At 33.7% G+C, this 16334-nt stretch overlaps 1 protein-coding gene across 6 annotated transcripts in view; it reads left to right on the plus strand.

Moving 5' to 3' along the window:
- Positions 1-16334, plus strand: part of DYNC2H1 (dynein cytoplasmic 2 heavy chain 1) — a 359810-nt gene that overhangs the window by 337300 nt on the left and 6176 nt on the right. For 5 of the 6 annotated variants that reach the window (XM_054438209.2, XM_063672124.1, XM_063672125.1 and 2 more), the window contains 2 exons: positions 344-425; positions 12158-12274. In XM_054438209.2, the coding sequence (XP_054294184.2) occupies positions 344-425; positions 12158-12274 (199 nt within the window). Of the gene's footprint in view, positions 1-343; positions 426-7663; positions 11665-12157; positions 12275-16334 lie in introns of those variants that run through there. The other variant, XM_063672126.1, reaches the window with a different exon arrangement.

A 16334-nucleotide genomic window follows, 5' to 3' on the forward strand; every position in this document is an offset into this window, starting at 1 on the left:
TTCAGGATATTATAAACATCAAATTTCAGTTCGGCTAATAAACATTTATTGAACACCCATCGTGTGCCTGCATTTGAGGGTAATGGTCAAAACAGGATTTAAAAATGAAAAAAAGAAAGGCCTTATCCTTAAGGAACTTATAGCATCAAAGAGGAGACTGGCAGTTGTTAACTTTGAAAATTTAGTGTGAACTCTAACATGTTATGCATAGTTTAATGGTATTACTATTTACACATGGTAAATATTTTAATTTTAAATAAATAGGACTATATCTTCAGTTACTTCTTCATATTTTAATTCCTAAGGATTATTGATTTGTGACTTTGATGCTTTACCTTTACAGGGCAGTGGGTCGTTCTGTGGATAGCCTTAAATTTGTAGCCTCATGGAAAGGTCGACTGCAAGAAGCAAAGCTACAAATTAAGGTACTAGACTAATTTTAGATCTTGGAATCTCAGCCTTATCACCAACTGATATAAGAGATTCTGAAATTTTGATCTCAAAGTGACCTATCTTTATAGTGTAAGATCAGTAGAGTTAGATTGTATTATCTATGTGAAAAATCAAAATAAGATTTGGCATGAAACAACTTGTAATAGAAAATACAGACTCTTCTTATGCAAACATAAGAATCTTAGGGATACAATATTTGAAAGTGTAACTTTCAGCAGAAATTTTTACAAACCATGCAGTTCTTTTACCTTACCTGTTCTAAAATTGAACCTAATATTTACTGTACAATAAACTACATACAGGTTGAGCATCCAAACATCCCTAATCCAAAAATCCAAAACACCCCCAAATCTGAACCTTTTTGATTGCCAATATGATACCACATATTGTCGTATTTTGGTCCACATGGGTGGCCAAGATAGTGACACCTTTGCTTTCTGATGGTTCAGTGTGCGCAGACATTGTTTCATGCACGAAATTCTTTAAAATATTATGTAAAATTACCTTTGGGGTATATGTATAAAATGTATATGAAACATAAGTGAATTTGGTGTTTAGACTTGGGTCCCATCCCCAGGATAGTTCATTTGTGTATGTGCAAATAGTCGTGCACTGCATGACGATGTTTGTCAATGACAGGTTGCGCATACTACAGTGGTTCCATAAAATTATAATGAAGCTGAAAAATTCATATTGCCCGGTGACGTCTTTTGTTCATTGTAACATTTTGGTGCGCACACTACTCCTGTGTTTGCAGTGATGCTAGTGTAAACAAATATAGCTGCCAGTTATATAAAAGTAAATCACGTATAATTATGTATAGCACATAATACTTGATAACTGTTCATGCTTTATGTATTTACTATATAATACCTTTTATCATTATTTTAGCGTGTACTCCTTCTAATTATATTCTTCAAAAAGTTAACTGTAAGACAGCCTCAGGCAGGTCCTTCAGGAGGTATTCCAGAAGAAGGCATTGTAACCATAGGAGATGACAGCTTCATGCCTGTTACTGCCCCTAAAGACCTTCCAGTGGTGTAAAATGTGAAGGTGGAAGACTGATAATAATGATCCTGACCCTGTGGTAGGCCTAGGCTAATGTGTGCATTTGTGTCTTCATTTTTAACAAAAAAGTTTAAATAGTAAAAATTAAAATAAATTTTAAAAAGAAAAAACTTAAAAAATAATGATATAAAAAGTTTTATACTTTTTGACTCTTGTAAATAACACTTAGCTTAAAACATAAACACATTGTACAGATGTGTAAAAAATCAAAAGTATAATGTAAAAAGTGTTTATGTTTAAAACGCTTGGGTTCAAGTGATCCTTCTGCCTTGGCCTCCCAGAGCGCTAGGATTACAGGCATGAGCTATTGCACTTGGTCTGACTATAGTTCTTTAATGCAGTTAACTTTATGCAACTAGCTTTTCAGAAATTCCATTCATATAGTTCTAGTTTCCTGCTCAAAACACTTTTTACTTTATACTTTTAATTTTTTTTAACTTTTTGACTTTTATAAATAACAGCTCAAAACATAAACATAAGATGTGTAAAAAATTAAAAGTATAAAGTAAAAAGTTACAGTAAGCTAAGGTTAATTATTGAAGAAAATTATTTTTAACAAATTAGTGAAGCCTAAGTATACAGTGTTGATAAAGTCTACAGTAATATATAGTAGTGTCCTAGGCCTTCACATCATTCACCACTTATTCACTGACTCACCGAGAGCAACTTGCATTCTTTCAAACTCCATTCATGGTAAGTGCCCTCAACAGGTATAGGATTTTATCTTTTATACTCTCTTTACTGTATATTTTCTATGCATAGATACACTTACCATGTGTTCCAGTTGCCTACAGTATTCAGCACAATTACATGCTGTACAGATTTGTTTCCTAGGAGCAATAGGCTATACCATCTAGCCTAGGTATATAGTAGGCTATACCATCTAGGTTTGTGTAAGTACACTCTCATGTTCACACAGTGATGAAGTCACCTAATGATGCATTTCTCAGAATGTATTCCCATCATTAAGTGATGCATGACTGTATTCCAAAATTCAAAAAAAACTCAGAATCAAAAACACTTTGTTCTCGAGCATTTCAGATAAGGGATACTCAACCTGTATAAAGTATAGTATATAAAAAATTAGTATATAAAAATTCTTGTCCTCAGGGAGTTTATAATTTGTGAGTACATTAGTTAACAGTTTAAAAAAAAAAGCCACTTATGATGATCTATTTCTTTTGTAGTACAAATTAAAAATTCTTGTCCTCAGGGAGTTTATAATTTGTGAGTACATTAGTTAACAGTTTAAAAAAAAAAAAGCCACTTATGATGATCTATTTCTTTTGTAGTACAAATTTTTCCTAGCTCTTTTTCCTGTTAAAATCCATTATTTTTACAATAACAGGTAATCATTCAAACATTAACAAAAATAATTTAAAAGTCTGTGATGGAAACTTTTTCCCCAGCAACCCCAACCTTCTTCCATATCACTAGCCCCTCTTACACTATCATTCCTTGCCATTCCTCTTTCCCATTTCTTTACATAGAATTGCCCTCTTAACATTTTTTTCCACTTAAAAACTAAGCTGGTCTCAAACTTCTGGGCTCAAGCGATCCACTTTCCTGGGCCTCCCAAAGTGATGAGATTACAGGCGTGAGCCATTGCATATGGCCTGGCTATAGTTCTTTAATGCAGTTAACTTTATGTAACTCACTTTTTAGAAATTCCATTCATATAGTTCGCTTCCTGCTCAAAAAATTTGTTTTCATATTACTGCTATTTTCTAACATACTATATCATTTATTTATATTTGTTGTCTTATTCTAGTAGAATGTAAGTCCCGTGAGAGTAGTAACAATAGCCTTTATATAATAAGCATTCGATCAAACCTTTTCTGAATGGTTGAGGGCCTATAATAGGAGAGGCACTGTAGTAGGTGTTCCTAGCATCGGCTACAATGGTATAGTGTGCCAGAAATTTGATCATTACCACCAAGCTTGATCTTTCCCTTTTGGCTCTATAGACTGCCATAAAATTCTCACTTAAAGCTGAAGGAGTTAGAAAAGTTTTCTTTCATTTCTTTCATTTAATTTTGTCATTTTGTTTTGTTGAGATGGGGTTTTGCTATGTGGCCCAGGGTGAATCTGAACTATTGGGCTCAAGCAATCCTCCTGCCTCAGCTTCTTGAGTAGCTGGGATTACAGGCACACACCACCACACCCAGATTTTAACCTTAGCCCCTAGCTCATGAGAAGTACCTTGGCTATTACTGGTGGGTCATACACTGCTATCCAGTTGTCAGGAGAGGGAGGGAACACAAAACATGTATATTTAGTCTCTGGCAGCTGTGAACCATGCATGTAATTATAGCATCATTATTTAATTTAGGAGTATAGTAAGCAAGGGAAAAGCAGTTTTATTGTGTCAAAATGTGTTCATATTTCCCAAAGTATGTTGCCTGTTCTTTCAAAATGGGAATAAAGTCATGCACAACCAGAAAATCCCAAGCTTATATAATTGTTTTGTACATTGGGGCGGTGGGCGGGTGGGGGGTGGGCTGCGCTGACAGTAAAATAAAATTATAATATTAGTATCTAAAAAAGAGCCATGTGACATTTTAAAGCAATTAATGGGGCAGTCTGAGCCTTGGCTGTCACAGTTATGAGTAGATTTCAATAATAACTTCATTGACATGTTTATTATGAGGATCTCTGAATATATATGTATAATCTGTATATATATAATGAATATATATTTATATATATACAATGAATATATATTTTTATATATATTCAGATTACATACATGATTAAGATTTATATAGGTAGGAAATATTTGTTTCTTAGTTAGAAAACCAAGTATGTTTTCATATAAAGTTCTCTATATCCAGTAAGCAAAATTCTTTTAGTTTTCATTTGGGATTCATTAAAAGATATTTTATTGTTAAAAATTAAAATATTCACTTGTAAATATTTAGTAACATAAATAAGCATGGTATAATGACTAGAAAATAATTGTCATTTTTGTTAGTAATGTATTTCCACATATACTTAGAACTTTAGTTTTAAAAGCCATCTCTACATATGAGATTTAAGATAATTCAACAGAATTTTCCCTCTCTCTGGTCCATTCATGTGAGCTATAAAAGCACATTTTCTAACTGTCTCACCTGCAGTTTCCAATAATGTTATCAGGGAAGAAGTCTTTGTAAGGCTTTCACTGTTAGCACTTGGCAAAATTAGTAAGTTCATTTGTCCATTTAGGCTCCTTTTAATTATGTTTTTCAGCAGAGGAGATTGTTTCAGTAGGAGAACTTCGGATTTGAATTATACTTGAATTTTACTGTCACTATAATTTTATTAGTTTTTTTTAATCTCTATCACCATAGACTGAATTAAACAGTGAGGCTGTAGTTTTCCAAACCAATCAATATCTTAAACCCTCTAGACCTACTTGAGAGAACATGTTTATGTATTGATTTTCAGTTCCTGAACATGGCCCTCTAAAATTCCTGCCATTATTGATCTATTATGTGTTAAATAATACTTGAAAACTTGATATTGCAAAATACATAAATCAAGCTCCTGTTCCACCTGCATGTTACATCTTCCTCCAAGGCTGAGAGAGGATTGCCCTAGCAACACTTCAAGTGCTCAGTAGCCATATGTGGTATAGTACATACAGTAACCACATATGGCTGCTGAGCACATACAGGTACTATATTGTAGCTCTGCATAAATGTAAACATCCTTTGGTCTTCAAGGTTTTCTTTTTTTTTGATAATGTTTAATACTTTCTATTATTAAACATTTTAAACAAATACAGAAGAGAGAGTAGTAAAATGAGTCTGCATATTCCAAGGTTTAAAGATTTAGACACACTCCCCCTTTTTCTCTTTTTTCTTGCTAAAACACATTTCAGACATCATTTTATTTTACCCCTCTATGGTTCTGAATGTGTTTCTTTAAAAATATATTTTTTCTTAAGTATAATGTATTATCACAAATACCAAAATTAAAATTCCTTGGAATCATTTAATATTCAGTCCAAAACAATATTGACCAGTCTCCAAAAGAACTCTTTCCAATGGTTTGTTTGAATCAGGGTCAAAATAATGAAATGAGATGCTAACATTGCATTTGATGTGCCTTAAGTCTTTTTATATCTAAATCAGGTTCCACCTTTCATTTATTACCACTGTTTGTTACAGGAGTGGGGTCATTTCTCCTATAGAATGATGTACATTCTGTATTCATCTGCTTGCTTCCTTATGTTAGTAAACTTTTGTTCCTCTGTCTCTCATTCATTATAAATATAAATTAATTCCAGAGATCTAATTACATTGATTTTTTTGTGTGTGGAGGGGCAACAAAAATACTTCGTAAGTGGCACTGCGTCCTTCATTTTACATTGTATGATGAGGCACACACGTATTGTTTCCTTGTTTTTAGTGATTCTAACATTGATTCATGTGTACAGGCAGTGACAGCCTCGTTCCTCATATAAAATTTTTCATCAGTATTTCATCTAATAGTTTTAACCACTGATGATCATTGCTTGGATAACTAGGGTTGCATACTGATTTTTCTAATTCTGTTATTCCTTCCACATTTATTAGCTAAAATTATTCTGCAAAGAGGCTTCACTTAGTTAGGTATTCTTTATTTTCAACAAAAAATGTGTTTCATAGTATCCAGGTAACTACATAGACCTAATTTTTTCATTTAAACTGGGAATATTCAAAAGATGCTGTTGATAGTTTCCAGCAGTGTCCAGTGACATTTTCTCTTTAAGTATCATTGTGAGCTTCTTGTATATCTAATGTTTCAATAAATTGCATTTATTATTATTTTTCATGTGCAGTTGTCTCTGGTCTTTGGCATATATGTGACGCCTCTTAATGTTGACCTGTATATCTTTCTTTTTTCTTTTTTGAGGAGGGGGGTAAACCTTAATAGTGAAGTGTAGCATCATACACAAAAATGTACAAATCTTCAGAGTACAGCTTTATGAATTTTCAGTAAGTGAATAAACCTATGAAACCATCATGCAGATCAGTATAATAATTTATGGTGATTCTTTCTCAAAAATTATATTTACAATTAAATGGACCTAACACATATAGTACAAACCTTATTTTTCTTTCAATATATTGTAAACAACTGAGAACTGCTGAAGATGGCCCAGGGAGATTGTGATTCATCCACTCTCATCTAAATGTATACTAGTGATTGGTAAAATATTAAAAAAGGAAATCACAAACCTTAGCTGGCTTGAAATACAAGATAAGTGTTACACTGTGTCAGAAACAGGACAGAAAATAAAAGTCCAGAATTAGGAAGCAATGAAGCATGGCTTTTTTTTAGAGTAAAAGGGATTAGTAGTGCTAAATGTTACATAGGACTATAACCAGGCTTGTTGCTCGTCGAATCCAGTTCTGAGGTTACGCTCTCCATCTCCCCAATAAAAGGAGACTGAATAAAGCTGTTGCAGGCCTGGAGCGGTGTCTCATGCCTGTAATCCCAGCACTTTGGGAGGCTGAGGCAAATGGATCGCTTGAGCACAGGTGTTTAAGACCAGCCTAAGCAACATGTAAGAACCCTGTTTCTACTACAAATACAAAAAATTAGCCAGGCCTGGTGGTGCATGCCTGTTATCCCAGCTACTCAAGAGCCTGGGTGGGAGAATCACCTGAGCCCAGGAGATCAAGGCTGCAGTGAGCCATGATCATGCCACTGTATTCCAGCCTGGCCAATGGGAGTGAGACCCTGCCTCAAATAACCAAACAAACAAAATAAAGCTGTTGCAGAATCACTGATTGAGTTTATGGCATTATAGGAATCTGTAGGCTTAAGAAAGCTGAAAGACAAAGAAATAGCCTGACTCCTTAGATGCTGAATCTCACTACCTATCCACGAGATCTGCAGTATCCCAACATCGCCAGAACAGAACCCCCAAACTGGCATTATAAATATTGTGTGTATGTAGATATGGAAGGGACAGTACAGAGGTCTATGGAGGGAAAATACTGCTCAAGATGAACCTAGAATCCAAAATCCAAAGTAAATGGGAAAAAAAATCTAATCCAAAAAAGAAAACTAACAAAATCATCAGATGAAACAGCTAGTCAATTAGTTTGTTGTTAATTTTATAGAAAAATCTGACAAAAAAGTTAACTATTTTAGTTTCCTTGAACAGATGATACATGAAGGAATAACTTTCAGCACAAAATAACAAGAACTTCTGGAGGAAAAACAGGGTAAGATAATACAGTTATTAGTTGAAAGTAATGTCAGAAATGAAAAATGTAGTCTTTAAATGAAAAAATTGATAGACAAACTATACATTAGATATGATTGAAGAAGACATGATAAATTGGTTATGTTATGAGACAAAGACAATACTTTCAGATACTCCATCCTATTTCTAAAAGGATTTCTAGAAGTATAAAACAGAGAGAATAACAGGGAAGTGAAATTTGAAAAACTAATTCAGGAATTTTCCAGAATTGGAGAATGATGAGTTCTTGGAGGAAAAGCATCTGCAAAGTACCAAAAATAATAAACAAAAGTAAATTCGGGTTCACACCTAATCACACTATAGCAAAGCTAGTCAATATCCAGATTAAAGAGGAAAATCTTCAAAGTTAGCAGATAAAACATCAGATTTTCTATGAAAATAATCACCATGTTGACAGCGGACTTCTCATTCACAACACTAGATGTCAGAAGACAGTAAAATAATATATTCAAATTGATGAGGAAAAATAATTGTTAAACCAAACTTTATTCAATAATGAAAGCAATAAAGAGAGACTTTAGGAACCCAAAGACCACAAGAATTCACCACTCACATACAGCCTCAATAAAAGCAATATTGAAACATGTACTTCTGCAAGAAGTAAAGCCAGAGAGAAAGTAATGAACACCTAAAACAATAGTGAACCCCAAATTAACAAAATAATTTTAGTGTGTAATTTAACTTAAATTTAAGTAACTTAAATATTGACTGTAAAATATGTTATACTTAAGCTGAAAATCTAAACAGCAATAATTCAATTAGATATAATGTGTTAAAATTCATACTATGTTCAGTACTGAATACTTTAAGAATTTATTAAAAAGTTTTACACTTAATTATGCATTTAAAAGTAGATGGTAAAACACTAAAATAGATATACAATCCATTCTGGATTTCCATTCTGGATTACAATCCATTCTGGATTTCAATCCAGAGAAGGAGAAAAAGTAAGCAAAAAAAGGTAAAGAGAAAAAAATATAAAATAGGAATAATACCAAATATATGACTATTGTAAACATATTAATCCTACCAATTAAGAAAGAGAGATTATCAGACTGGGGAAAAAATAAAATCCAGTTAAATGTTACTTAAGGATATACATTTAAGTCATGATCACGCAGATAATTTGAGAAGTGGAAAAATACATGAAAGAAGAACTTAATGGTGAAAATGTCCTGTTTACATATCACAAGAGTAAATACTTTAAAAATGTCAGATTTTCCAAAATCAAATTTTAAAATTTAATGCAATTTCAACCAATATCCCAAAGTGTGTTTTGTTAATCTGTGGCACATGAGTTTGAATTAGCATTTGCTCAAACTAGCTCAAAACTTAACGTAGTGGCTTAGAATACCAATTTATTATTTTCTCACAGTTCTGTTGGTTGCCTAGGAGATCCTTTGCTGATTTACTCCGACCCACTCTGCATCTGCATTCGGCTAGATCAGTAAGAAGGGAAGGTCCATGCTGGCCTCATTCATATATATGGCAACTGGTGCTAGCTCAGTCCTTCACATGCCCTCTCATACTGAGGTACCTCAGTCCTTCACATGCCCTTTCATACTCTAGTAGACTAGGAGAGCTTCCTTATCTGGTGGTTTCAGTGCAGCATTTCTAGAAGGCAGAGCCTTTCAAAGCCTAGCTTCAGAAGTTGCTTAAAGTCCTTCTACCACATTCTGTTGGTCAAAGCAATTTAAAAGGCCAGCCCAAGTTCAAGGGGTAGAAAAGAAACTCCACGTCCTGATGGAAGCAGCAGCCAAGCTTACTTGGCAAAGGGGTGCATATTAGGAGGAGAGGAATGTTTGGCCATATTTTGCACTGTGTCACACTATTATTATTGTTATCATTATTAAGCGATGGCAATTGAGACAGTATGGTGCTGGTTTAGGGAAAGACAGACTAATGTAACACAAAAGAAAGTCCAGAAACAAACTTATGCCAGTATGGAAACTTGACACATGACAAAAGTGGGGTTGGTTACAAATTAGGGGCTTGGAAAGACTATTTGATAAGTAATTCTGAAACAATTGCTCACTCATTTAGAAAATGATAAAATTTGATCCATACTTTATATTGCAAATAAAAATTGACTCTGAAGGTTTAAAAAGTTACAGAAATAAAACTGTTTGAAAGAGAAGACTTTTAGCAACAAAATACAGGAAAATATCTGCTCAGGATTTCTTTAGACACAAAAGAAGTAAAAGTCTTAAAGGAAAAAGCTGATAAATTTGCTACCCTGAAATTAAAGATACCATAGAAAGCGAAAACACAGGCCACAGACTAGGAAAAGATATTAGTATCTTGTGTAACTGACAAAGGATTAGTACTTAAAACAGATAAAGTATGTTTATAGATCAATCTTTTAAAGAAAATGTCCATAGTAAGGAGAAGGTGGAGGTGGGCGAAAGATTTTAATAGGCAACTTACATGAAGAGGAAACCTGAATGGCTAATAAACATAAGGAAAAATACTTGTTCTTACTAGTAACTAAGAAATGAAGTTAAGACCAAAATTTGATTCCATTTCACGCTCATCAGATTGGCAGAATTTTTAAGTCTCAACAGACCAAGTATTGGCAAGATTGTAGCATAATGTAAATTCTTATATGTGACAAGTAAGAGTATAGATTGACAGAGTTACTTTGGGGAATAATTTGCCAATATTAGGTAAAATTGAGATTGACCACACTCTTCAACCTAGTAATTTAATCTATCTAGAGAAATTCATGCAAATGTGTATAAGAAAGTACACAGCATGGTTATTGCAGTGTTTTTTTAATAATGGTAAACAGTTGGAAATATTCACCAGCAGAAAAATGGATAAATTGTTGTATATTAACAAAATGAAATGTTGTGCAGCTGTTGGAAATGAAAGAACAAAATGGATGCACCTTAAAACCAATAATGAAGGAAAAGAGTAGGTTGCATGTTACCCTTTACATAGAGATTGGAAACATGAAAAACAATACTATTTATTGTTTATAAATACAGACAAAACTAAATTCAGGCCAGAATATTTTTGAAACTCTTCAAGTGACCTGTATATCACATCAGTGGTATAGTAGAAAGAGTATTTAAGTATTAAATAATTATATTATCACCCCAGCTCTTTTACTAGCAACAAAGTTACTTATCTTTTCCTTCCACCAGCAACCTTACTGTAAAATTCAAGTAATGAAATCATTCAAAACTATTCATTAAGGGATTCTCTCCTAGCACCTAAACCATTCCCTGACTGTATGTTGCTGAAAATTATCTTAACTCTTTCAATTTAGTGTTCCCTTCATTCTAAATTCTATAGTTCTTTCATTTAGTATGTTAAAATTTGAAGGCACTATTTTTTTTTTTTTTTTTTTTTCTGTGGCAGAGTCTTGCTCTGTCACCCAGGCTGGAGTGCAGTGGCACGATCTCGGCTCACTGCAAGCTCCGCCTCCCGGATTCATGCCATTCTCCTGCCTCAGCCTCCAGAGTAGCTGGGACTACAGGTGCCCGCCACCATGCCCAGTTAAATTTTTGTATTTTTAGTACAGACGGGGTTTCACCATGTTAGCCAGGATGGTCTCGATCTCCTGACCTTGTGATCTGACTGCCTCAGCCTCCCAAAGTGCTGGGATTACAGGCGTGAGCCACCGTGCCCGGCCGACACTGTATGTTTTAAGTTTGTTTATATTTTGTACCAAGTTCAAATTATGATAATATAGATGTGGCTCTTAAGGCAAAGTGCCAGAAGAGCTATAAATGCCAAATACTGACTCTACGTTTGTTACCTTTAGATAGTCAGGCTAGATTAATGGCAGAAACTAAAAGAATGAAGAGTTTCAAAGAAGAAATATGAAGCTAATAATACCAAAAGAACCGTGTTTTCATTTTCAAGATTTCTTATATTTACACCAAGGTTACCTTAAAGACATGAATTTTTTCTTCTCTTTAATTCTTCTTTCATATTCATATCGCATGTCAGTTTTTTTCATTACAGTTTCTGAACTTTATTCTATTCCTTAAAAGGTGTCAGAATTCCAGGTTGGGAATACAATGTTTGCTCTCTAATTATGCTTTTCTCCCTTACCTCATGGAGAAAGAATAACTTTTTGGCTTTTGCCACTGTAATTCTATTATGCTAATGTCAAGACACCTGCAGTTGTATAACAGATGAGATTTATAAGTAATTTTAAAAATATATTTGCTAAAAACGAGATATCAGTCTCAAAGAAGTTGACAGTGAACACTAGTCCAGGCCTTACTGACTTTATTCTCAAAGTACCATAATCTTTGTTTTCATATATTTGGAGTCGGTGAACACAATGGAAAGCATTGCTCTTAAGATAGAATAGAGTAACCTCTGACATTTGAGACTTTAATGCATATTTTCATGACTTATTTGTTTCCATGGCAGATCAGTGGCTTCTTACTAGAAGGATGTAGTTTTGATGGAAATCAACTTTCTGAAAATGAGCTTGATTCTCCTAGCGTGTCATCAGTGCTCCCCTGTTTTATGGGCTGGATTCCACAGGTAATACATTTTTAACAAGCACAAGTTTTAATTGTATCAGTTCACTCTTAGATTTTATCTTTTCAAGAAGACATTCTTGGCCTGTGTATTTTTGTTTGCTTTCTAATCTCACCTGCATTTGAACAAATTTGCAGTCAAAGTATTTTATCCTTTATCATGTTTAAGCTGTACAAGACATTTGAAAACCTTGATTTTGTTATAGAAAGAATAACATAGTATTAATTTCTAGAGAGTTTATAGCCTGGTAATAAAAAAGCCTTTAATGATAATAAGAACTACCATGTGTTGCGTTCCTGTTATTTTCAGCAATGTGTGCTAGGTACTTTATATGCCTTACCTAAAATCCTCCTTAGAGCAGCCATGCAAGGCAGATATTATTACCCGCTTTCAAATGAGAAAACGTGCTCACGCAGGTTAAATGACTTCTCATAGTTAGCTACACAGAAAGTGATAGAATTAAGGTGTTAATAGATATATGGCTTTGTATCACACAATGTCATTATGCAGCTGATAGCTAGATGAAGAAAACAATCTTCAAGACTTATTTAGTTAACTTTTTTCCTTTCAAAACCGTTATTGAAAAAACTTTCAACAGTAGAACTTGGGGTATACATGTCTTTAAAATAGGACATAGTTGTAAAGAAGCACATAACTTTTTCTTAATAAAGTTTAAGAATGCACATAAGACTACATGTGAATAAACTTTAAAGTTTTGATTCTGTATCTAATGAGCAACAAAACTATTTCATGTATTGCTTACTACAAGAAAAATGAGCTTTCTCATTGGGAAATAACGCATTGAATTTTCCAATTATTGTCATTCTGCTTATGAAATAAAAATCAAATGCACCAGAGTATTTATTTAAGGAAAATCTTAAAAAGCGATAGCAGTTAGCAACATTGCCAAGACAGCTATAAGAGTATCCTCTGACCTAAAAGAGCATATGTTTCTGTCAAAATTCCCTATTTTTCCCCCATATCAGCTTCATTTTCTCCAAAATTAGAGTGACTATGAGATAAAGGAGAGAGAAGAGATTGAAAGAATCAATGTTTACTTCAATCTTGCTGTTAATTCCTATAAAAATTTTCTACAAAAATTTGGTAAATTATGAATGACACGTTTTTATCTTAGGTGTGTAAATGAAATTGAAACTTATATACAAAAGTTAAGGTTGGAATTTGTCAAGGGTTGTGAATATAACATACAAAATTAGGATGGCAGAGATAAATTCCAATGAATTTAAATTATATAAACTACTAATTCTCTGGAAAATAAAATCCATATAATGATCATGAGGAGGAGGAAAAAAAAGTAGGGCAAGTATAAACAGGTTCACTTGAGGAAAAACCCAAACAATAAAAATAGAGCTTGAAGAGCAACTAAGAATAAATACAGGAGAAAATGACCTGGAGCAATACCCATGTACTGAACGCAAATCAGGAATGCAGTGCTGTCATGGACAAAGCCAATTTGTTACTGGGTTGTATGAAAAGCGATGTGACTTTACAAGACTAGGAAATGATAGCTTGGCAATATTTTACTTTGTGTATTATTTCTATCCAGTTTTATTTGTCATACTTCTTCAAAGTCAGGATTGGAATAAAAAGCTAATTTAATTTGAAAAATAGCTCATATAAAGAGAGGTAAAATGAATTGAGCATTTATCTTATAGAAGAGATGCCTAAAAGGTAATATGAACTTTTTACTCTTTTTCTGTAAGATTTTCTCCTAGGCTTTTGCACTTGTACATGACACGTAATGGAAGAATTTGTTAGTGCTTCCCCACCTTTCTTTACAGTGAGCCTCCTCCTTTTCCTATGATCATACTCTTTCAGAATGTCTGTCCCATATCAGCTAAGAAGGAAAGAACATGAGATCTACTGCTAAGTGTTTCAGAACACAAAATTCTCTAGTTCAGCAGACCTAAATTGTAGTCCAAGTTCCCAAGCTTATGAATTAGGTGATTTAGACAAGGTAGCTAACTTCACTGAGCCAGTTTCCTCATTTGAAAATGGACATAATAATGTTTCTGTAGGATCATGTTGAGGATTAAATATGTTTGTGTGTGTGTAAAGTACCTAGCACAGTGCTTCATACATGGTAAGTCAAATTTATCCTATTGTCAATAATTTAAACTTTTATAATGCTATAATGTTTTATCTTATTTCATATAGTACTTTTTAGTTTACCAGTACTTTCACTCATTATTAAGTTATTGTTGAGTTTTTATATACCAGATGTTATGCTGAACCCTGGGGTTACAAAGATAAACAGATTTCTCCTGCAGAGTCTTCCGCCAACTGGGGGAGCAAATAAGCAAAGAGACTACTACAGTTCAGAATCATTAGTGCAATTAGAAGGTTTATATATGAACCTTCTAATGAGGTTCATATATAACCTCATTATATATGAGGTTATATATGATGAGGGATGATGAGGGAGGCTTCAACTCTACCATGTGTGAACAATGAGGGAAAGTCAGATGACCTTGCTGAGAGAGGTGGCAGCTTGTCTTGAACTGTTACTTGAACTTCAGTAATAACAGTTTAAGGACAAATTCAAAAAAGATAGGGTAACAAGGCATTCCAGACAGAAGTAGCAGCATATGTAAATATACACAGATAGAAAAGAGCTTAGGATATTCTGGGAACTGCAAGTATTGTACATCTGGAGCATATAGTTCATATGGAAGAATGTTGGGGGAGGCGGCCAGAAAGGAAGGCCAAGACCAAGTATGAGAAGCTGAGTAGCCATGCCAGAGTTTAGACCACCTTATGGTCAGTAGGAAGCCATCAAGAATTTAGAACAGGGCCAGGCTTGGTGGCTCACACCTGTAATCCCAACACTTTGGGAGGCCAAGGCAGGAGAATCACTTGAGCCCAGGAGTTAGAGCCTGGCTTGGGTAACATAGCAAGACCCCATCTTTATTAAATAAAAAGAGAATTAAAAAAGATTTTTTTTAAAGAATTGAGAACAGAAATATGGTAAGATCAGATTTGTAGTTTTAGAAAATCGGTCTAGCAGTGAGTGGGTGGATAATAGATTGGCACACTGTGAGATACAATTATACCTGCATCTCATAACAATCCTATGGGTTTGGTACAGCAAATTTTCTATTTTTCTGATGAAAAGACTGAGAATCAGGTAAGTTAAATGACTTATGAGTTCCACAATGGTAGCATTAGTGTCCAGACAATCATAATGAACATTTATTTGCACTGATTACATACCAAGCACTGTGCAAGGTGTTTCAAATACAAGATATTAAGCTTTTAAAAAATTTTTGAAATAGGAATTGTAATCTCCATTTTAAAGTAGAAAATGGAGGTTTAAAAGATTATGTATTATTATATTATAATAATATAATTCAGAACTTTGGTAACTAAACTTTTTTTTAGACCAGAAGGAGGTTATTTCACAAATTATTTTCACAATATTATCTGACACCCCAGTATCCCTGAGGAGCTTCGTTTCAACAGAAACTTGCCCACTAACCCAGTCACTTGCACAACGTTGCTTTGAGTTAGGCTGCACCTCCATTTTTCAAAGAACATTTTAGGTTGCAAAAGATTGAAGAACTTCAACATTGTTTCAGTATGTGGTGATACTTAAAAAAGGGTATCATCAACAAATTCTAAGACTTCTATTGGGGCATGAAGAGGAAGCTCTATCATTGCCTCTATTTGAAATGCAGTGTACTTTGTGAATTAACAAGATTGGAATGATGAATTCAAGGAAAAATGAAAATAAATAAAATGCTAGTGAAATATTTTTCTAGTATTTCTGTTTACCATTATCTATGTACTAAGATAATATAACTGACATTCACACTATTTATTCATTCATGAAACAGATTTTTTTTTTTTTTTTTGAGATGGAGTCTCACTCTGTCTCCCAGGCTGGAGTGCAGTGGGCTCCATGATACAGATTCTTAAAGTTACTCCAGTGTTCTTAATTCTTAAGTTAAAACTTAAGAATTCTTAATTCTTAAAGTTAGTTCCAGCTCAGTGCAGTGTTTTTGGTTAAATTAATATTGGTTCAAATTAAGATATAGCTAGA

The sequence above is a fragment of the Pongo pygmaeus genome, chromosome 9 (assembly GCF_028885625.2).
Source record: "Pongo pygmaeus isolate AG05252 chromosome 9, NHGRI_mPonPyg2-v2.0_pri, whole genome shotgun sequence".
NCBI lineage: Eukaryota > Metazoa > Chordata > Mammalia > Primates > Hominidae > Pongo > Pongo pygmaeus.